Genomic DNA, 24,744 nt, shown 5'->3' on the forward strand with positions numbered 1-24,744 from the left:
TGATAGAGGCTCGATGGGATGGCTCGCATAGCGTGTATCCATGGACGTCCTATGATGACGTTGTAAGTCGTTTCCTGGTTCATGATGTGGAAGGTGGTGTCCAGCATGACTCCTCCCGCCAGGACCGGCAGTGATATCTCTCCGGAGGTGCGTTCTACTGAATTGTTAAAACCCGTTAGTGTTATGCAACGCGGTATTACTTTATCCTCAAGCCTCATTTGCGTGAGGATTCTCGGATGGATAATACACGCGCCGCTTCCGTCGTCTACCATAATTCTCTTTACATCAGTATCAGCAATGCGTAAGGTTATGACTAAAGCATCATAGTGAGGGAAAGACAAACCGTCGGCATCAGACTTATCGAAGGTGATACTATCTTCGAAGTCATCATACCGTTCGTGAGCGATTGTGCGCTTCAGTTTGTGCTTGGTGGTGAACTTGACGTGGTTGATTGTCGAATTATCACCGCCGCCGACAATCATCTGTATGGTTCGTGTCGGGGACGGCTATTTTGGCGGCCCTTGAGATTGGTCGCGTCCCCTAGCGAAGTTGGCTCTCCCTTTGTCGCTGAGCAGCTCCTTCAGGTATCCCTGGTTCAGCATCCTGACTACTTCTTGTCGTAGGCCTATGCAGTCTTCGGTCCTGTGTCCCCGTTCCTGGTGGAACTCGCACAGGACGTTTGTTTTGCTCGCACTAGGATCTGATTTCATTTTTGGCGGCCAATGTACCTTCGGGCCTAGCTTCTCCAGTGCGTATACTATCTCTGAGGGTGAGACACAAAAGTTATGAGCGGATAATAACGGAGGCATACCTCTTTCATTCCGGAGCGTAGCAGTATGTCTTTGCAAGGCGTCCTGGTGTCTCGGAGGAGGCGGGTTAGGGGCTCTAACGTAGGGCTGATGCCTTTCTCTGTTAAACCGTGGGAGTGGGTCCCGTCGCCCGTTGTTGCATCGATCTCTCCTGGTTTTCGTCTGTACTGACGTTAGCCGCTGGGTCGGACCGTTAAGGTCGTCCTCGTCTGCCCTTACCTCTGCACAGTTGGCGTTGTGGATCTCCTCCCACGTTGTGGGGGGATACTTCATGAGTCGGCTGAGTAGTTTCTTGGTTGCTTTCGACCCGTCCCTGCTCAAACCGTTTTGGAAGGCGGCAACTGCCATTCCCTCCGATACGTTAGGCAGGCTCATTCTTACTCTGTTGAATCGTGCCAGGAAGTCCCTGAGCCCTTCGCCTGTCGTTTGCCTGATCGCAAATATGTCGTTAACCCTTGCTTCGGCCTTCTTTGCTCCCGCATGGGCGGTAGCGAATTTGTCCGCCATCTCCTCGAACGTTGATATCGACCTAGCCGGCAGTTGCGAATACCATGTTAATGCCCCTCCGGTCAGGGTTTCTCCGAACTTTTTCAGCAGCACGGACGACACCTGCTCCTTTGACAAGTCATTTCCTTTCACAGCGGTTACGTAGTGGATCAGATGATCTTCTGGGTCCGTGGTCCCATCATATATTCTCAAATATGGGGGCATCTTGAAGGTTTTTGGGATCGGATGAGGGGCGGCTTCCTCGCTGTACGGTTGCTCGACGAAACGTCCTACGTCGCGTTTCGGCAGTAATTTTGGTGCACCGGGGTATTTTTTCTACCCTTTCCTGGTGCTCTTTCATTTGGTCACAAAGTGCCTTATTCTCATTCTCCATTTCTTCCATTTTTCTTAGGATGGTTGCGAGCGCATCGTTGCTTACAATGATGTCGTATGAGCGCTGCTCGTCTGCATAGCACCTGGTTCGCCGGCGGCTGCGGTAGTCGCTGCCGCTGGCGAATCGCTGGGGTTTCCCGGAGACGGTTTCTCGAGCAGGCCGCTCAGGGTGTTTGTCAGCCACTCCTCTAGTAATTTTTTGACTACTGGGGGTGTTTCCTTTACTGCGGGTGTCGAAGTCCCCTTCTCATGCAAGATCGTTAGATCTTCGAGTGAGGAGGGCGATATATTTTCCTCCAGAAGACTGCTCGGTGTTGCGTTTGAAACATCTTCTCTACTGGCCTCGTTGAGGGGACCTATCAGGTTGGTTGAGACATCGGCAATCATCTTTAGCTTAGATTCTCTGTCTGCCATTTCTGGTTCTACTGAGTTTGGGGGATAATGATCGTTGTTTCTGATACTCTAGATGTGAACTATGACTTTGATTGTCGAAACTCCCACGAGACGGTGCCTAAAGTTGNNNAAGGATAGTGAAATTGTTGGGATATACTATTAACCATGCGGTTTAGACATAGTATTATATTTTATTTTTTATGGAACAATTGTTTATTTAATTTATTCAATTCAATAAAGTAATATTTTAAATAGATCATTTGTTACATGTGTGTCATTTTAGTTATGTAGTAGATAATTTAGTGTATGGAGTTTTAGCTCATGCACAGAATATTAAATTGTTGGTTCTCATAATTAATAAATTATGTTCACAATCAAAGATATTGTTGGACAAAATATCTTGATGATTGTAGCATAAGATTATCGTATAATTTGTCTTGATTATGGGAGTAGTTTTACTCCAACTTCTTGTGCTAGTATACTCAGTGTATATTGAACGTACCAAGTAGAGAAAAGATATTTTTGTACTAAATATATAAAATATTTTCTCTAATTTATTAAATGAGCTTATACTCCTAATCTTGATATAATTATTATGATCAATGTAATTTGTTTATTATTTTGATTTATCAAAAGGTACGACTCTATTTAGAGTTAGTGTATGCCTAATAGATTGGACAATAACGAATAGACATTTGTGAATAATAATTAGTTGATAGAATCCATGACTCGGTTTTGAGTTTGATGATGCCCCATTATGTAAGCTTATAAGTTTTCATGTGAAAATCCGGCCGGTGGATTTTGTATTCGTCACATGAAATAGTTTAAGCGTAATTGTAAATGATTTAATTAGTTGATTAAATTAAATTTTTAGTGATTTAATTTAATTAACTGGTATTTGAGATCTTAAAATGGGGAGTTAAAATAAGTGTTATTGAATTTTCGAAATTCATATTGAGAAGTTCAATTGCAGTTTTTTAGTGGAATAAATTGCGATTAATTATAGTAAGAATTAATTCATGCATGCTAATTTCGAATTAACGCTATAATTGGTAGCCTCTTATTATTTCTATGGTCCCTGCTATACCTAGTAAAAACCTGGACAAGACTTGGGTAAAAAGTGACTTGGGAGAAAAGTCATCTAATAGAGTTGGAGTAGTATTCTACTTGTAGAAGGAGAATCCTACACGTTTTTGGAGCACAATTTCGGCCAAAAAATAACTCTATTAAAGTAAGACTAATTTCACCCAATAACTCACTTTTTAGAGTTGTATTGTCCTTGCCCACCCAAAAGCAAAAATCATCCAAGGTTTTACTGGGCAAATAGCAGAAGACTGCAGCGCTGGATTCTTGCTGTTTGGAAGATTTGTGTAACTATTTCAAGAGGTTAGTGCTTCTAATCTCGTAATTATTGCGTTGTCTAGTTTACATGTGTTTGATGCCTGGATTGTATGCTTGCTTCCGCTGCGCATGTTCTAACCGAAATATTGTGAGATCCACACATGTTATTTGACAAATACTCCATCCGATTTAATATCACAACCCCAAACCCAGTCGTGATGGCGCCCAACCATATTGCTAGGCAAGCCTGACCACAATCGTTCCCAAATCAACCGTAAACCTCAAACCGACAATCTAAAGAGATTATAATAGTTTTACAATAATTATCCAATATTTATAATAGAATAATACTGAGAAAAATACGAAGTCTGATAAAAACACTCCCAAAAGATCTGGGGTCACGAGTCTAGAGCCTCTAAAACAATCTGAATAATAATATCTGAACGAAAATACTCAAGTCTGGAAATGTATATATAAATAAAACTGAAGTAGGAAGAGTAGTCAGGTCCTGCGAACGTCAAGCAGCTACCTCAACAACTCTGAATAGCTCTGGAAAACAAGGACTGCTCAGCTAAGCCTCCGGTGTACCTGAATCTGAACACAAGGTGCAGGGAGTAGGGGTGAGTACTACCGACTCAGTGAGTAATAAGCATATAAAATGTCTGAAGATAAGAAATCCACGAAATACCACAAAGCAAAGCTAACACTAACAGTCCTACACCTTGCTATGAACTAACAACAAAACAACTTCAAATATAACAGTCAAGTAAAATGTAATGATGCAATGCAATGCACATGAACACGTTGTGGCGTACAGCCTGATCCATTTAACGTCGACAGCGCTCACTGGGGGTGTGTACAGACTCTGGAGGGGCTCCTTCAGCCCAAGCGCAATATAATCATACCATTCGCTGCGGCGTGCAGCCCGATCCATACTCAGTCCGCAATATGCATATGAGTCACGTAACAGATTTATTTAATTTCCCAACTTCCAATTTATTAAGAAGAATATACTTTAGATATTTAACTTCAGGAAAAGTGACTTAGCATTTCATAACAGTGATTAAACACAGGACTGAGATCAATGATTATACAAAGCACGTTATCACAATGACATTCATCCTCTAAGGATGCTACAGATCAGCACAAGGCCCCAAACACGGCAATAAGCCCAGATATAGTCAATACAGGGCGCGTATCAGTCGCCAATATAGAAATATTCTTGTTCGGAATGGACTAAGCCTCAATCCCCAGTCATAACTAATCCCGCACCTGCCATGGGGTGCGAGTCACGCCCTACAATAGCGTCACAATGTGATAAGCCGGGGTTTCAAACCCTCAGGCCATCATATACACCAACTACTCACCTCTATCCGGCCGTAGAATGGTCCGCAATGCCTTTTCCTTTCGTATCCACCTCCTCGCGCGTCGAATCTAGTCAAATCACAACGAATACATAAATATGGGTTAAAGAAACATAACCCAATCAAAAATACTCGAAAAGTACTAAAATTCACGAAGTTGGTAAAACCCGAGCCCCGGGCCCACTTCTCGAAAAATTCCGAAAATCACACCAACGGATTCCTCGTCTCGCCACGAGTCCGTGCATATAAAGTTTACCAAAATCGGAGATCGTTTGACCCTCCAAATTCCATATTTACATCACAGCTTTCCAAGCCCTAGCTTGACCCGTTTTTGATGAATTTTCTACAATTTACATGTAATTTCTACCATAAAATCTAATATTTAGGCCAAGGAACTTACCTCCAAGTGATTCTCAGTCAAAACCCTCGAATTTCCTTGTTCAAACCTCTTAAGAACGTCAACAATGGAGGAAAAATATGAAAGGGTCGCAGATGAAATATTATTTTAAAACCCTTCTGTCGCCCAGCGATTTTCGCTTTTGCGGTCCCGCTTTCGCTTATGCGGGACCGCTTCTTCGGCCACATTTCCGCTTAAGCGATTTTCACTTTGATGCCCAGACTTCGCTAATGCGACGCGAAGTCCGCTTCTGCGGTTCCTTCAACACCGCTCCTGCGGCACATTGTCCGCTTATGCGGACCCGCTGGTGCGAGCCACCTTCCGCATCTATGGAATTTCCCTAGCCGGCCACGACCGCTTCTGCGACCACGTACCCGCTTCTGCGGTACCGCTTCTGCGGTCCATTTCCGCAGAAGCGGAAACACCAGATGACAGAAAAATCTGACCTGCAATTACACCTCAAAACTCTCGTTTAACCACCCGAATTCACCCCGAGGCCCTCGGGACCTCAACCAATGCACAGATATGTTCTATTAGTTCATTAGAACTTGCTCGTAACATAAACACTATGATAAACACCAAAATCATCGAATTACCACGGATTCAAGCCTAAGTTAAACTCAAACTTCCGAAACTTGCATTTGATCTAAAACCCGACCTAAACACCTCCGAATGATCTTAAACTTTGCACGCATATCCAAAATCACCTAATGGAGCTACCGTAACTCTCGGAACTCCATTCCGACCCTCGGATCAAAATCTCACCTACCATCCGGAATTCGCCAAAATCCAACCTTAGCCAATTCAAGCCTAATTCTACACCGGACCTCCAAATTCAATTCCGATTGCGCTCCTAAGTCACAAATCATCCCCCGAAACTAGTCGAATCATCGGAAATCCATTTCGAGCCTTCTAACTCATAAGTCAACATTCGGTTGACTTTTCCAAACTAACCTCCTCATAAAGAGACTTATTGTCTCATTTCTAACCGAACTCTAACCGAATTACTTCAAATTCTCCAAACACATATAATGAAACATATAGAAGCATAAAACGGGGAAAACGGGGCGGTAACTCCCGTAACGACGGGTCGGGTCGTTACATTTAACTTCAGTATCTTACACTTTTTTTGGTCCGTAGTAATTAATATAATTCTGTTTTTATATTTAGTAAGATTGTAATTCTAATATCTCGTTTTACCTTTTGATGACCCTCTCACTACTAGAAACTGGATCTATGGAAACGAAATTTTGCGTAACGGTTATATAACCGTTGCTATAGATGGTCTATTGCAACAGTTACACCCGTTGCAATAGCAACTAGACCCTATTGGAATGCTTTCGTAACTAAATCGTTGTATTAATGAAATAACTGCTGCTATAGAGGAACTTGTTGTAATGGTTATTACAACCGTTGCCATATAAAAATCTACAAGAATGATTTTTTAGAAAGAAACTCTATTGGGACGATATTCAATTCCCTCCTAATTTTCCCGCTTCTAATTTCCCAATTTTTAAGTGGTTTTCATTTTGTTTTTTAGCTTTTTGGTTTTACTTAAAACCTAAAGACAAACTCTCGTACTTCGAACACATTGAAGTTTTATCCGCTCTTAAGCATTGTTGCTTCAAACAGATTGATGCTCTTAAGATAAACCCTAAAATTTGTCAATAGCGCTCTTAGAGCCTTGGACTCAGCTTTCCTTTCTTTCCAAACCTCATAACGCCTTTCATAGGCGAAACCTTCAACAAGACCTTCTCGCCTACCGCATAAGATACATCTCGAACCTTCCGGTCCGCATAGCTCTTCTGGCGCGAATGAGCTGTACGAAGTCTCTCCTGGATCACTTTTACCTTCTCTAAGGCATCCTGCACTAACTCTGTCCCCAATAATCTAGCCTCGCCGGGCTCAAACCAACCAACCGGAGATCTACACCGTCTCCCATATAAGGCTTCATACGGCGCCATCTGAATGCTGGATTGATAGCTGTTGTTATAAGCAAACTCTGCAAGTGGCAAGAATTCAGCCCAAGAACCTCCAAAATAAATAACACAGGCACGCAACATGTCTTCCAATATCTGGATAGTACGCTCGGACTGTCCGTCCGTCTGAGGATGAAATGCTGTGCTCAACTCTACCTGTGAACCCAACTCTCGCTGAAATGTTCTCCAGAACTGAGAAGTAAACTGGGTACCTCTATCTGATATAATAGAAACTGGGACCCCATGCAACCGCACAATCTCTCGGATGAAAATCTCTGCTAACCGCTCCGAAGAATAGGTAGTGCATACAGGAATGAAGTGTGCGGACTTGGTCAGCCTATCCACAATCACCCAAATCGAATCAAACTTCTTCAAGGTACGAGGAAGACCACTCACAAAATCCATAGTAATATTCTCCCATTTCCACTCCAGAATATCCATCCGCTGGAGTACACCGCCGGGTCTCTGGTGTTCATATTTGACATGCTGACAGTTGAGACATCGAGCCACATAATTCACAATATCCTTTTTCATCCTTCTCCACCAGTAATGCTGTCTCAAATCCTGATACATCTTCGCGGCACCCAGATGAATCGAATACCGCGAGCTGTGGGCCTCCTCTAATATCAACTCCCGGAGCCCATCCACATTGGGCACGCAAATCCGGCCCTGCATCCGCAACACACCATCATCCCCAATGGTCACATCTCTGGCATCATCATGCTGGACCCTGTCCTTCAGGACAAGCAAATGCGGGTCATCATACTGGCGCTCTCTGATGCGATCGTACAAAGAAGATCGGGAAACCATACAAGCCAACACCCGACTGGGCTCAGAAATATCTAACCTCACCATCTGATTGGCCAAAGCCTGAACATCAACTGCAAGGGGCCTCTCCCCAACTGGAATATACGCCAAACTACCCATACTAATGGACTTCCGGCTTAAAGCATCGGCCACTACATTGGCCTTCCCGGGATGATACAGGATGGTAATATCATAATCCTTGAGTAACTCAAGCCATCTCCGCTGCCTCAAATTAATATCCTTCTGCTTAAACAAGTGCTGAAGACTGCGATGGTCCGTATATACCTCACAAGATACGCCATATAGATAATGCCTCCAAATCTTTAAGGCATGAACGATAGCAGCCAACTCCAAGTCATGAACAGGTAGTCTTTTTATGGGGCTTTAACTGACGNTACTGGGCGTAGCAGTGCGGATGATTCCGGGACTAGGTGAGTTGCATTATTCGAGGCGACCCGCAGCTAGTATAGCCCCTTTCAGTATAGTGTATTTATTTCTTGTCCACTGTATTTCGGACGGATGTTGTATTTTATTTCCTTATCTGTAGATGCTCATGCACTTGTGACACCGGGTTCTGGGAGGATTTTTGGATTATTCAGTATTAAGTCTTTTTTCGACTTTATGTTCATTTTTGTAAAATTTTTATTATCTAATATTTAACGTATAAGAAAAAATGATTTCCGCAAATACAAAAACTGGAATTTAATTATGCATTCTTGGTTGGCTTGCCTGATAGCGGTGTCCGGCGCCACCACGACCCTTAGTGGATTTTGGGTCGTGACACATTTGTATTAGCAAACCAAGCATTACAAGTATTTTATGTCGATGATCCTTCAAATAAAGGCTGGCATGTTGTAAGAAAAGTTCTGCCTCGTGATACTTTTGATATTTTGCAAGAAAAGGATAATGATTTGGAGAATTTAGAGAATTCTACACAAATGAAAAGGAAAAGAACTCATGAAGGTATTTAACCTTATAGTGGTTGCTGTTAATATTTATTTCATTCGGCCTCTTGCTTCTTGCTTTTCTAGGCATAACTCGTTTACAGTACGTCAAAATTTGGCTAATAACTTGACAAAAGAAGTTTTCTGATTTAGTTTTTATGGATCACTTTTACTTGGTATGCATTTTCAATATGTGGCTTGTAATGTGAGTGTTGTTTGTATGCCCTTTCTGAAAGCTTTCCTTAGGATTTTGATCTTTCCTGCATAATGGAGAGCTTTATTCTGTGTGTATTCTGTACTAGCAATTTTAATGTTGATTCCCTGAAGAATCTTATTGCTATAGAGACATGTCTTCATTCTAACTTTATGGTTTCTGTTTCGTTGCCTTCTTCTATCTCACCTACATCTTCATATGTCACGATACCAAACCCGGTCGTGATGGCGCCCAACAATATTGCTAGGCAAGCCAGACCACAATCGTTCCCAAATTAACCGTAAACCTCAAACCGACAATCTAAAGAGATTATGATAGTTTTAGAATAATAATCCAATATTTATAATAGAATATTACTGAGAAAAATACGAAGTCTGATAAAACGCTCCCAAAAGATCTGGGGTCACGAGTCTAGAGCCTCTAAAACAATCTGAATAATAATATCTGAACGAAAATACTCAAGTCTGGAAATGTATATATAAATAAAACTGAAATAGGAAGAGTAGTCAGGTCCTGCGAACGTCAAGCAGCTACCTCAACAACTCTGATAAGCTCTGGAAAACAAGGACTGCTCAGCTAAGCCTCCGACGTACCTGAATCTGCACACAAGGTGCAGGGAGTAGGGGTGAGTACTACCGACTCAGTGAGTAATAAGCATATAAAATGTCTGAAGATAAGAAATCCATGAAATACCACAAAGCAAAGCTAACACTAACAGTCCTCCACCTTACTATGAACTAACATCAAAACAACTTCCAATATAACAGTCAAGTAAAATGTAATGATGCAATGCAATGCACATGAACACGCTATGGCGTACAGCCCGATCCATTTAACGTCGACGGCGCTCACTGGGGGGTGTGTACAGACTCCGGAGGGGCTCCTTCAGCCCAAGCACAATATAATCATACCATTCGCTGCGGCGTGCAGCCCGATCCATACTCAATCCGCAATATGCATATGAGTCACGTAACAGATTTAATTAATTTCCCAACTTCCAATTTATTAAGAAGAATATACTTTAGATATTTAACTTCAGGAAAAGTGATTTAGCATTTCATAACAGTGATTAAACACAGGACTGAGATTAATGATTATACAAAGCACGTTATCACAATGACATTCATCCTCTAAGGATGCTACAGATCAGCACAAGGCCCCAAACACGGCAATAAGCCCAGATATATTCAATACAGGGTGCGTATCAGTCGCCAATATAGAAATATTCTTGTTCGGGATGGACTAAGTCTCAATCCCCAGTCATAACCAATCCCGCACCTACCATGGGGTGCGAGTCACGCCCTACAATAGCGTCACAATGTGATAAGCCGGGGTTTCAAACCCTCAGGCCATCATATACACCAACTACTCACCTTTATCTGGCCGTAGAATGGTTCGCAATGCCTTTTCCTTTCGTATCGACCTCCTCGCGCGTCGAATCTAGTCAAGATCACAACGAATACATAAATATGGGTTAAAGAAACATAACCCAATCAAAAATACTCGAAAAGTACTAAAATTCACGAAGTTGGTAAAACCCGAGCCCCGGGCCCACTTCTCAAAAAATTCCGAAAATTACACCAACGGATTCCTCGTCTCGCCACGAGTCCGTGCATATAAAGTTTACCAAAATCGGAGCTCGTTTGACCCTCCAAATTCTATTTTTACATCACAGCTTTCCAAGCCCTAGCTTGACCCGTTTTTGATGAATTTTCTACAATTTACATGTTACTTCTACCATAAAATCTAATATTTAGGCCAAGGAACTTACCTCCAAGTGATTCTCAGTCAAAACGCTCGAATTTCCTTGTTCAAAGCTCTTAAGAACGTCAATAATGGAGGAAAAATATGAAAGGGTCGCGGATGAAATATTATTTTAAAACCCTTCTGTCGCCCAGCGATTTTCGCTTCTGCGGTCCCGCTTTCGCTTATGCGGGACCGCTTCTGCAGCCACATTTCCGCTTAAGCGGTTTTCACTTAGAAGCCCGAACTTCGCTTATGCGACGCGAAGTCCGCTTCTGCGGTTCCTTCTACACCGCTCCTGCGGCACATTGTCCGCTTATGCGGACCCGCTGGTGCGAGCCACCTTCCGCATCTGCGGAATTTCCCTAGCCGGCCACGACCGCTTCTGCGACCACGTACCCACTTCTGCGGTCCATTTCCGCAGAAGCGGAAACACCAGATGACAGAAAAATCTGACCTGCAATTACACCTCAAAACTCTCGTTTAACCACCCGAATTCACCCCGAGGCCCTCGGGACCTCAACCAATGCACAGATATGTTCTATTACTTCATTCGAACTTGCTCGTAACATAAAAACACTATCATAAACACCAAAATCATCGAATTACCACGGATTCAAGCCTAAGTTAAACCAAAACTTTCGAAACTTGCATTTGATCTAAAACCTGACCTAAACACCTCCGAATGATCTTAAACATTGCACGCATATCCAAAATCACCTAACGGAGCTACCGCAACTATTGGAACTCCATTCCGACCCTCGGATCAAAATCTCACCTACCATCCGGAATTCGCCAAAATCCAACCTTAGCCAATTCAAGCCTATTTCTACACCGGACCTCCAAATTCAATTCCGATTGCGCTCCTAAGTCACAAATCATCCCCCGAAACTAGTCGAATCATCGGAAATCCATTCCGAGCCTTCTAACTCATAAGTCAACATACGGTTGACTTTTCCAAACTAACCTTCTCATAAAGAGACTTATTGTCTTATTTCTAACCGAACTCTAACCGAATTACTTCAAATTCTCCAAACACATATAATGAAACATATAGAAGCATAAAATGGGGAAAACGGGGCGGTAACTCCCGTAACGACGGGTCGGGTCGTTACATTTAACTTCAGTATCTTACAATTTTTTTGGTCTGTAGTAATTAATAGAATATCTGTTTTTATATTTAGTAAGATTGTAATTCTAATATCTCGTTTTACCTTTTGATGACCCTCTCACTACTAGAAACTGGATCTATGGCAACGAAATTTTGCGTAACGGTTATATAACCGTTGTTGTAGATGGTCTATTACAACGGTTACACCCGTTGCAATAGCAACTAGACCCTATTGGAATGCTTTCGTAACTAAATCGTTGTATTAATGAAATAACTTCTGCTATAGAGGAACTTGTTGTAATGGTTATTACAACCGTTGCCATATAAAAATCTACAAGAACAAGTTTTTAAAAAAAAAAAATCTATTGGGACGATATTCAATTCCCTCCTAATTTTCTCGCTTCTAATTTCCCAATTTTTAAGTGGTTTTCATTTTGTTTTTTAGCTTTTTGGTTTTACTTAAAACCTAAAGACAAACTCTCGTACTTCGAACACATTGAAGTTTTATCCGCTCTTAAGCATTGTTGCTTCAAACAGATTGAAGCTCTTAAGATAAACCCTAAAATTTGTCAATAGCGCTCTTAGAGTATTTGTGCTTGGGACTGCATATCTCTCGAGATATCCGAACATTTTTTTTCGCAGCACAAAGAAATGATGCTCTCAAATCGGGTATTTAATGGTTTGAACAATGGCGAACTAATCTCTGAACTCTTTTCCATCTTCTACACTCTTCGCTTGAATTGAAAATAAGAGAACCCAAAACCCGACCTTCATTTTTTGATTTTCAATATTTTTTCAGGTATTTCTAATTTCTTGTTCTATAAAGGATTATTCACTAAAATTTCTTTGTATATGTTTTGATAGGGTTTAAGATTTTTGTGCTTGTTGAAAGTTTCTTGTTCTGTAAACAAAATCAATTTTGTGTCTTCAAATTTATCTCTATCCCTTGCATTTATGGTTTCGAATTGCTTCATTGTTCCAATCGCTCTAGTCATCATCTGACGATTTTAATTGTGGGTATGGTATTTTTATTTTATTTCAAGAAAAAAGTATTGTTTATTCTCTTAAAGTTGCCTTCATTTCCACGATTAATTTAGATTTGCTGCTTATGAAATTCAGTTTGGTAAAACAACGGATCTAGATTTGAAGTGATTGAGACTTCAAGTCTGACTGAAATTTCTTTATTTGAGAAAAGAACTTATGACTTGGATGAAATGAACTGCAATGAAGTTTTGTACCATTTGTCTGAACTTAGACATTAAAGAGGAGGAAATTCCGAGAATACAGAGATTCTTATTCATAATCTGTTACTGTCACTCTATATGATTTATTTTATAGAGATTCTCAATTCGAATTAGTTACTTCACTTAATAGAAAAGTAATTTGGTTGATCTACTAGTACGATTACTACATCCTAATATGGTTAATTGATTTTGGCATACTAATTATATGGTGAATGATGTAGAATAGTATTTTTGTAAGTTATTTCTTAAAAAATTTCAGGTTAGATCTCTTTATCCTGTAGACAATAATATTTATATATCTGGAGTGGTGGAATGTAGTTTCTTGAGTCGGAGTAGATGACTCACGAAATTAATTAAATTGAAAATATAGTATGTTTATTTGTTCATTATTATTGTCTTAGATGATATTAAGTCAGGACTATTTATATTAGAAATTCATTGCATATATAACTGATATTTCTTAATATTGTGGTAATAACAGATAAAAGTACATGTTGCCTCCTTTTATCAAACCACCCAATAATAAAAGAAAGGAAGAACAATACCCCTTTGGCTTTTTTGAGGTAAATTTACTTTTTCTTTGGCAATCAATAAAGTAAAATCGTTTAGCCTTTGACTTGTAGTTCACCAAGTATCTTTAATATGTTGCTTACGTCTTAAATGAAGAAATTATTTGTCGCGAAACAGCTAGTCGTGAATCTTTATTCTCTTTCTTTGGAATTCATTATGATCTTTTTTCTATATGAAATCCCCATTTGAGTTTGTCATTAGGAAATTCCAGGTATCTAAAGTAGCGTTTAGGAGAACGTTGACAAACTTTACTGTCTTTGAAAATTTCGTGTTGTTACTTATCTGATTGGGGAAGATCTAATTGCATTTTCTTCATCTAAGACATTAATATGTGATTCGGTTATGTTCCAATTGACTGAATACCACTGTTTGTTACACTCATTTTAGAAAGGTTTATTAGACATCAGTTCTGATGTATCATAAAAATAGTATATGCTTTGTACTTTATTCTTCAGGTATAATGCTTCTTGTGGAATGAAAAACTAGTTTTCTTGATTTATTGGGCTTAGTTATTTCACAATTATATGTTTTATAGTTTATAGGACTCTAACGCTAGAGTTATAGAACTATTCTCAGTCTAAGTTTTTTCTCTTGTTCATTTTCTAGGAATTTGTTTGTGTTCTCTCAGTGTTTGAGAATGCTTGGAGTATATGTCATGTCTATGCTCCTTTTACCTATGCGCAAGATCTACTATAGATTCATGTCTAAATTTTTACAAACTTCCTTTTTGGCATCACTAAATTTAGCTAGTAAGTATTTTATCGTGGGTTTGGACAAGTAGCAATTTATTCATGTTTATTTTTCAGCAACTATTTTTTCTCTATATTAGGTTGGAGTAGTAGTTTTGTCTGAAGTCATACTTTAGGTTGGCTAAAGTCTCTTGTTGAGATTTGACCGTAGAAATAATCTATAAATGTGAAAATATATCAAGAATCTTTTTTGAGTTATTTTTTTATCTCAGATAATTGTTCATGCTATATTTCTCCTTGAATTGAAAATGCAAATCTTTGAATAAGTCAGAGGTTGTATGTTGATGGTTGATTGTCCCATTACTGGCTTATTAGCTGATAGATGTAACTTGTTGGAGCTTTAATGTCTATATTTAGTCCAACTTTCAACGTGAATGGGTTCTGCTGCATAAATATAAGATTCATTTTATGAGTAGTTACTGTAAAGATTGAGTGATATCTTTCATGATTTGGATATGTAGCTATTTATCCATATTATTAGAGGGATGACTGATATGGTCTTGGTGTCAAAGTCTATGGTTTCTTCTTTATGATTTAGCTTCACGGCCATTTATATATGATAAATTATTGCCCTTTTCCATTTTTTGGGAGAGCAAAGAGGAAGAGATGATTTGGGACCTCTTGGTTATGTGCTTATGTATTTTATTAGAGAATGGTTAGACTGTATAGTTTTCTTTGCCATATTTTTGACCGTGTCCTATTTCTTCTTAGTTCAAATTCCGGTAATTTTCTTGTTTTCTGTCTTGTGAAAGTTTATTCTTCGCTTAGCCTTCTATGGCAAGGACTGAAAGTTAGTACCAGAAAGCAGAAATACGATAAGACAAATGACAAAAAGATGTAAATACCAATAGAGGTACCTACCTCACCTCTTGAATTTTGAGGCACTACTCCTTCTGAAAGTTTTACTAGGAGGATCAAATAAGCAAGGATGAAAGTAGCAAAGACACTGCTTAGAGTTATGGGATTGATCTTGAAAATATCCGTGTATTCTGATATTTTAGAAATTCTTTATTTTGAATGTTGATTATTTTTGGGAATTATGTATGCTTTTTAATTGTTGGACAATGTTAGAAATTTTACTTCTATAAAAGTCTCAAATGTAAATAGCTTTCATAAATTGTTGTAATGGCCTCAACAAACCGTTGTGATAGCTTCAATATATTGTTGCAATAGCTTCAACAAGTCGTTGCAATAGATTCAATTAGCCGTTGCCATATCTCCTAATGGTTGTTGCAATATGTAAGTCAAACCGTTGCTAGCATAAAAACCATTACATAAAGTGATATTGCCACGACTTTGAACAGTTCCACTTGATTAAACAAGCGTTGCAATAGATAGTTCTGTATCAACGGTTCAAAATCGTTGCAATAGATAAACATATAGCAACGACTTACAACCGTTACAGAAAATTGTTGCAATAGACCTACTGGCACGCTACCTGATAAAACGGTCCCTAAACCGTTGCAGTAGACCTATTGCAACGGTTTTCTTGGCTATTGCAACGATTTCTGAACCGTTGCCATAACCCTATATTTTAGTAGTGTCTCTTGTAAATATACCATGACATGTTTAAGATTAAAAAATTTAAAGGACACTAAAAATATGATATACACACCTTTAGTTTATAAGGAGATTCAAAAGTCTTCTTTATATTTTTTAATTTGTGTTTGGTCAAATTAAGGCACATAAATAAAATCTAGACACTATATCTCATTTCTGTTGTTCAAACTCAGACTTAATTTCCCACCTTGACTTATATATGTTAGGTTTCTTATAAATAGCCTCTAAATCTCTCTCGTATGAGTCACAACACAAAGCTCTCAAGTTTGAGAAAATGGCCAGCTCTTCTCTTCCATCCTCAATAGCCAAAAAGAAAGTTTCCTTATTTTCCTTATTCATAATCTTCTTCTTGTGTTTTGCTCTTAGAAATCACTATTTTAACTCATTTCTGCAGACTAGAAGGTAAGGTAGCATTTAACTGGTGGAGCTAGTGGCATAGGAGCAACCACAACTAGGCTATTTGTTCTACATGGTGCAAAGGTTACAATTGCAGATATTCAGGACAACCTCGGAACTTCCTGTGGCAATATTTTAAAGAGAAGTGTCTTAGCTTTCTAGAAGAATATGCCAAGTGGAAAACTTGATTAGCCACTTTCTTGCCATGCACTACAAATTACATGCAATTTCAAGTATAAATAGCCATCATTTGGCTGCACAACAATCATCCATCAGAAGTGCTTTTCTACTTAGCCTTCTTCTCTTTCTCTCTTAGCTTCTCTTATTTCTAATTTTCTTATAAATTTTCTTTGTCCTATTCTCTTTTTCAATCTTGTTGGATTATTGTAATATAAATATTTTGCTGATTCCTGTATCCTCTAAATAAAATAGAGGTAAGCTTATTTAAACCTCAAAAAAGATGGGGTTAAGGTCGACATGTTGTCAATAGAGATGGTAACCCAACCTATTGTAGATCCCATGAAGTAGGTTCATATGGGTAATAACAAGTCGATATTGGCACTGAAGTACTAAGAGAGTGCTTGACTGCTACTAATTGAGAGGCTGAGTTATAACTCTTAATGAAATTCATAGTCCTTATGAATGGTGTATTTAAAAACAGTATACACTTGATGAATTCACCTATATGAGAGTGGAGTGGGCCACTCCTATGAGATTTTGGCCTAGTCTCTAGAGCTCTAATGAATAACCAGGCACGCGCATGGCCTTTTGGGCGCAAAACCGCGTTGAACAGTAAAATTACCGGGGGTCAAAATGTGATTGATAAAATCCCTGACTTACAATAAGAATTATTGGTTCAAAGAAATATAATATTTCACCAGTAATTCTGTGAGTTAAATTTTATTGATCTAAGTTTGGTTCGTAGTCCAAAAGACACCAAACCTATTACATTTGGACAATACAAATCTATCATATTTTTGGGTCTTTAAAATAGTGGGGGACTGTGGCAATATTTTAAAGACAAGTGTCTTAGACTTCTAGAAGACTATGCCAAGTGGCAAACTTGATTAGCCACTTTCTTGCCATGCACTACAAATTACATGCAATTTCAAGTATAAATAGCCATCATTTGGCTGCACAACAATCATCCATCAGAAGTGCTTTTCTACTTAGCCTTCTTCTCTTTCTCTCTTAGCTTCTCTTATTTCTAATTTTCTTATAAATTTTCTTTGTCCTATTCTCTTTTTCAATCTTGTTGGATTATTGTAATATAAATATTTTGCTGATTCCTGTATCTTCTAAATAAAATAGAGGTAAGCTTGCTTGATCCTGGAGAAATATTTCGCACTGCTGAAATAGTTTCTTAGGACAGTGCCCAACACGACTCAAGCTAATTCGTGTATCTACTTACAAAAAATATTGAAACAGTGTTATTGAAATTCTTGCTCTCATTTACTACACTTCCTTAGTACAAGAGATTGGCATAGAAAAGGCAATCTTTATCCATTGCAATGTCGCGATTGAATCAGATGTTCAAAATGCAGTAGATGCAACAATTGAAAAGTTCTGTAAGCTCGACATAATGTTCAGTAACGCCGGTGTATTAGGTAAGCCAATTTCCAGCATCTTAGAGGTCGATTACAACATAATTAAGACCGTGTTCGATGTAAACATTATTGGTGCCTTCTTTTGCGCGAAACATGCTGCTAGAGTGATGTTCTTACTCCGCATGCATATACAATATCAAATTGTGCTGTTGGCTCTCCAAGAACATTGGAGTTGAATTAGAAAAGTATGGAATAAAAGTTAACTGTGTTTATCCTCATTATGTTGGCACACCACTTGCATTAAATGGGCTTGGAATAGCTGATAAACAAATGGCGGACAAATGGTTTGCAGAAGCAGGAAATCTGAAAGGAGCATTACTAGGTGTAGAGGATGTTGCAAACGCAGTATTGTACTTGGCAAGTGATGATTCCAAATACGCGAGTGGTATGAATCTCGTTCTTGATGGTGGTTTTAGTACCACAAATGCGGGTTTAGCCAACAACAAATTGTTCCTGTTTACCTTGAAAATGGTAATAACAATTAGATTTGATTTTGTGGTTCTAAAAAATGTGATCTATTTTTATGCTGGTTGTTAAGTAGTAGATGCTGAGTAACGGGGTTAGAAAATAATATAAGAGATTGAAGATGGCTTTAGAAACCAAACCAAACGGTTGAAAATCGGGGCCTCGAGCTAGCGCGTGCGGGGCCTCGATGCCAAGTTAGATGCCCGGCTAAGGGCTGTCGATGGGGAATTAACAACTATTAGGGTTGTGATTGTGGCTCTTTATGGCCGATAACGAGCAATAACTGAAGAACGATTAATGATACACAATAAATGTAAATAAAGCAATAAATGTAAGCAACAGTGTCAAATAGAGAGTATGTTTAGGTTAGAGAGTAGAAAGAATATTCTTGTATTGAATGAAGTATCTTGTGTTGTATGTCTCTCCCTTTCTCTATAACAAGGATCCCCTTTATATAGGATGGAATCCCAATATAGTACATATGCATTTATTATAAAGAGACATAGCTGGTACAACTATTTGTTAGTCTGGTACAGGCTAGTACTTTTCTTGCAGATATTGTCAGCTTTGGTAACGTGTCTTGGGAACTTCCCGCTTATCCATGGTAGCCACCGACTTGCGCTTCCCCGAGGTCGAACATAGGGGACCCCCGGGGTCGAACTTCGAACTGTACCTCGAGGCTTCTGGAGACGGGTCGTGGAATGTCATAACGGTCACAAAATCGGGCTCTCCGATATTAGCCATATACAGATAGTCCCCGCGTTTCTTAGAGTGAAAATGATAAGAAACGGTCTTGAATCCTTGCCTCTTCGATACTTCTATCACATCATCAGTTTACGCCTTGTCGAGCGATTGACGTGACAAGAAGGGTGTCTAAAGGTCGCGTCCATACAGCCCTTAAACCTTCGCAAGTAGTTCCAGAGTGAGAATTTTCTTGAACTCGGGCGGCCTCGAAAACTTGCTTTGAACTTAAAATGAAGATGGTCCTAAGGCGTTTACAGATGGCCTCTGAGCTAAAGTAACTGAGAGAGCGCTTAAGTTGATCTGAAGGCGAAGACAACTCTGAGGCTTTATTAATAATTCTCGAGTGAGAACTGACTTGAAATCGGGCAGCCCTTGTGCTTAAGAATCGGGTGAATGGCCCGTACTTCAAATAACAAAGGTCCTCGAGATCGGGCACCGTCTCGTGGCTAGGTTTATGTGGCTTGCTCCTTAGAGCTCATAGTTATATTGATAGAGAGCCTCAAGATTGGGCTCCATCTCGAGGCTGGGTTGACACGGGGATCTTTGACCCCTCAAACATTGAAAGACAGTGTCATCCGTACGGCACGGTCATGAAGTGATCGGGACGGTCCCGCCAGTATGCTTCCCTTTTTGGCTCAAAGCCTTCGCGCAAGTCTTCATCTGCCTTTTCTTGTTTTATCATAGCTATGGCTGCTTCATCCAAATCTATTCATAGGGGAGTTCCGCCTTTGCTTCATGCCAGGTCGGTGGTACACCGCCGGCGTCCGGTGAGCTGACCTCGAGGCGCTTTATCTCGAGGAGGAACTTTTCGTTAGAAATGGCCTCCCAATGTTCAGGACCATCGGGAGCTCGCATCAAGGTTCATCTCATCAATAGGGGAGGAACACCTCGAGCCAAATAGGAGAGACTGCGGAAGGGGAAAAAAGGTAGTACTACAGGTACCTTCCCCGGATGAGAGCATCATGGCTTATGGTTTGGGGTTTCTGAACGTGTACACGTACCCCTTTAATTTGGGCCCCCTTGATAGAGTCGTGCTTGAGTTTTGCAGAAGATATCGGGTTGCCCTGGCATAGGTTCACCCATCGTTCCGGAGGATGGTATTGATGATGAGGTTCTTCGCAGAGGGAGCAGGGCTTGAGTTCACCCTTAGCCATCTCATCAGATTGTACCGGCCTTTTCATTACCGAGGCCTGATTACTTTACGATGTCGATCCACAAGGCCCTTTGTTGCCGACGATGAAGAAGATGGAGACCGAGGATGGATGAATCAATTTGTCTGAGTGCGTACTGTCGATATTTTCCCCGTGGAATTCCTGCCATTTCCTGAGAAATGGAAATTCGCACTTAAGTTGCACACTTGCGTGCTCATTACTTTTTGCTCATGGTGGAGGCGGGCTCCGTAAAGATTCTTTCCTTTTCTTTATTACAGCGATCTTATGGATGCCATACGAGGTCCCGGACCTGGCGGATTGGACTTGGAAACTAGCAGCTCGATCGACCTATGATGGGTGTAAATGGCGAGACTTGTCGAAGGGTAGATGGGAAGCAAAACACCACGGTACGTGACGTGTGGTTTATTTTCTTAGAAAGGTACTTTCCTTTATGCGTATTAACTCCGTCACCACAGGCACTGGAGAAGTTTCTTATATGAGACCGTGTCCTCTTAGAGAGGAGGAAGGGTCGTTGGCTTCGGGGCCGAGGAAAGATAATTAACGAAAGGAATCCTCGAAGGACGAGGGTGCTCATAGCGATGCAAGCCCTGCTCGGAGGCTTAAAGAGGATGTATCGGCTGAGCCTGCAGCATCCGAGGCTTCTAGCCTTGGGAAAAATGGTTCCTCCTTTGCCGCTGTCTTCTTTTCCCGTCGAAGGTACTTCGAGGGATAAAGATTTCCTGTCGCCTTCTTCTTCTCCCGTCGAAGGTACTTCGAGGGATAAAGATCTTCTGCCGCCTTCTCTTTTCCCGCCGAAGGTACTTGGTGGGGAATTCGAGGCCAGGGGCCGCCTAAATCAAGCGGGATGTCGAGAAACCGTATTCCCATTGGGAGTGATTCTACCGGGGCCGATGGGACTAGGCCAGTAGATGTGCGCTCAACTTTCGAGGAGGCTCAGCGGCTTATGTTCTGTGGTGAGTTTTGGCCGACTATATTGGCCTTTCAGTTTTGCACTTTCATTTTCTGATTGAGCTTCTTTTTCATAGGACTTTGACAGGCTCAAGTCCGAGCTGCTCCGCCGCGAATCTAGGTTGCGAAAAGCCTTGGAAGGGGAGAAATCCCTTGGGATTTTTTTGCAAAAAAAGGCCAAAGGAGTTTGTATACCTTTGGTACGTGGCGAGTCAAAGCCTGGACTACGAAGGCTACCTCGAGAGACAGGTGACCTTTGTTTCGAGGGGATGCATGTTTTCCTCTTCTATCCCCGGAGACTAATAATTTGATATTTCAGTTGCAGAGAAAGGCGGAGGACCTGGAACGCCTTTGGGGCGAAGTTTGTCAGGCCAAGCATGAGTGTAATGAGCTAAAGGCTCAGATAGATGCCCAAGTTGCGGCCAAGAAGAATGTTTTTGGCCAAGGCTTCTGCCCTCGAGGTGCAACTTCGGAATGCTTGTGAAAATAGCTTGGTCCAGACAAGCAGGATCGCAAAGCTCGAGTCTGACCTTTTGGATATGAAGGCCGAGGTCGTGGATGCCCGGGCTGAAGCTGAACAGATTCGAGCTAGGGCCAATAAGAGAGTGACCGTCTATTTAAAAGACGCCATCGAAGCTCGGGCTGAGCTGAGAGGGGCTCTTGATCGAGAGAGCAGAAGCAATGGATATGCCCGGCGTAGATCTCGGGGAGAAACCCTCGAAGATATTCATGCTAGGGGCTTTTGATCTCTCGGAAGAGATAGCACAGGCCAAGGCAGATGAATACGATGCCAAATTCCTCGTATCTGATGCCGAAGTTAATGGAGAAGAGGCTGACGGGGCCGCAGTCCCCGAGGGGAAATTAGACTAGGATTTTTCCTTTTTGATTCTTTGTACAGTGTTCTTAGAGAACTTTGTAAATGTAGCCTTGCATTGTTTCATACGTGCGTGTATGTAAAGAAACCTTTCGGTTCTCTCCTTCCATGAATTTCTATTTGCTTGCGTATGTCTTTCTTTTACATGTTGTTCGAAGATTGGCCAGGTGAACTGGACTTTGAGTAATGACCCTTATGTGTACATTTCGGCTCTGAGGCACGTTAGGCTGGCCCGTAGGCTTTTGTGCATTTGGTTGGCACGACCTCTGATCTAAGCTGGCGACAAGGGCTCTTACGCATTTAGGTCGGTACGACCATTAGCTTAAGCTGGCGACAGTGGCTCTTACGCGTTAGGTCGGTACGACCTTTTGATTTGGGCTGGGAACAGTGGCTCTTACGCATTTGGGTCGGTACGACCTTTAGTTTGAGCTGGCGACAGTGGCTCTTACGCGTTAGGTCGGTACGACCTTTTGATTTGGGCTGGCGACAGTGGCTCTAACACATTTGCCCTTAGGCGTTTTTTTGTTAACAGTTTCGGGCTCGGTCTCCGAGTCGGATTTCGACTCGAGCTCATTGACCCTCAAGTTTTTGAATTTCAAGCCTGCCCTTAGGCTCTTACGCATTGGGTCGGTACGACCTCTAATATTGGCTAGCGGCAGTGGCTCTTACGCATTAGGGTCGGTACGACCTCTAATATATTCTTTATTTTCCCCTCGTTAAAGACTTTTTTGAAGTTTTGTGTTCGCCCGACTCTTCCATGATTGGAGAAGAACCTCGATTGTGAGCCGTTATGTGGTGATAGATGAGTACCTCAGGAGGTTTCGCTCGATGGTTGAATGATTTCGTAGCCTGTAGTTTGGAGCTAATATGATCGAAGCCCTTTTGCTTAAGTCGAGGGTAGCCTGATTAACCGGTTCTTTTCGAAGTTTTTTTGAAGTAATTGAAGGCCTGTGATTTTATAGCGATGGTCGGGCGTCACCGAGTTGCGTTAGTTTGGCTGGTACAGGCTTGTGACCGTAGTCTTTGGGTTTGGCCGGAGCCTTTTAGTCCTCGAGTGAAGTAGTTTTCGGCGTCTATATCGAGGGTATGCCTTTTTAGGGGTCTTATAAGTTCAAATATATAGCCTTAGCTTTAAGATCGGGGTAATGCCTTTTTGTAAGGTCTTATAATTTTTACAAGCCTTGCTTGAGGTCTTACAGTTTTGGTTACTTGGTACAAGTATGGTTCATGCTTTGCTTGAGGTCTTACAGATATTGTTACTTGGTACAAGTATAGTTCATGCCTTGCTTGAGGTCTTACAAATATTATTACTTGGTACAAGTATAGTTCATGCCTTGCTTGAGGTCTTAAAGATATTGGTGTTGCCTTTAAAAGGTCTTATATGGTTGATAATGACTCCTGGAGGTCTTACATTTTCTAGTATTGCCACATGGAGGGCTTTCGGGCTCAAGGTCGCCCGCTTGGGGTCTTACGGCCTTGAGTTCCTTATAGTTTGATGGAGTGATAATCGACGACAGTCCTCGAGATGTCGGAATTTCTTTGGCTCTGGAGCCATTCTTTGTAAATTTGATGTTTCCTCATTGGGGGCTTACGAGTTTGATGTTTCCGACCCGGAGGTCATATGGCTTCGAGTCTTTGGCGTCAGTCCCCGAGTATTCAGAATGATGCCTTTTTGTAAGGTCTTATAAATGAGTTACTTGGTACAAGTACGGTTCATGCCTGGCTTGAGGTCTTACAGCGCTGGTAACGCCTCGTGGAGGTCTTACATTTTCTTGATATTGCCACGTGGAGGGCCTTTGGGCTTGAGGTTGCCCGTTTGGGGTCTTACAGCCTTGGGTTCTTGATACCTCGATGGGGTGACCGTCGGCGACAGTCCCCAAGATGTCAAGGGTTTTTGGATCTGGAGCCGTTCTTGTAGACTTGACGTTGCCTCATTGAGGGCTTACGATTTGAAGCTTCCGACCCGGAGGTCATATGGTTTCGAGTTTTTGACGCCAGTCCCCGAGTGTTCGGAACGTTTTGGCTCTATAGCCGTTTTTGTAAAAAATACCGAACTTTTTTGAAACGCGAAATGCTTTGATGGAGGGGAGAGTATTCTTTGATTACTTGGTACAAGTATACATAGTTTTTGTTGCTGAGGGTTTGATTGTTCTACGTAGACACGGTTCTTTCGATTGTTTGGCTCGATACATCATTTCCCTATTGAGACCCTCTTTAGCTTGTTTTGATTTCTCCGGGGAGATGATCTCCCGGGGGGATGTATTTGAGGTTGATTGAAGAGGAACCTCGAATACTTGCTGAATTCTCCTTAGGTAGCATATAGATGTTGCCTTGTTAAAAAACCTTGTCGATCAAACCCTTCTTGGAATAAAATCCGATCGAAGGAAAAGAGTTCAACATATACTTTGGGACCTTAAGGTCTTTGAGCCGGACA

The 24,744-nt window shown here is 41.1% G+C and overlaps 1 protein-coding gene and 1 pseudogene across 1 annotated transcript; one reads left to right on the forward strand and one right to left on the reverse strand.

The window, feature by feature from the left end:
- Window positions 1-506: 506 nt before the first annotated feature.
- LOC109211282 lies at window positions 507-1,520 on the reverse strand. The gene is made up of 2 exons (XM_019374806.1): window positions 812-1,520; window positions 507-763 (listed from the first exon to the last, which is right to left on the reverse strand). The coding sequence occupies exons 1-2, from the start codon at window positions 1,518-1,520 to the stop codon at window positions 507-509; spliced, it is 966 nt and encodes a 321-aa protein (XP_019230351.1).
- A 13,952-nt stretch (window positions 1,521-15,472) lies between these two features.
- On the forward strand, window positions 15,473-20,217 carry LOC109211283 (annotated as a pseudogene).
- Window positions 20,218-24,744: the final 4,527 nt, after the last annotated feature.

The sequence above is a fragment of the Nicotiana attenuata genome, unplaced genomic scaffold (assembly GCF_001879085.1).
Source record: "Nicotiana attenuata strain UT unplaced genomic scaffold, NIATTr2, whole genome shotgun sequence".
NCBI classification, from domain to species: Eukaryota; Viridiplantae; Streptophyta; class Magnoliopsida; order Solanales; family Solanaceae; genus Nicotiana; species Nicotiana attenuata.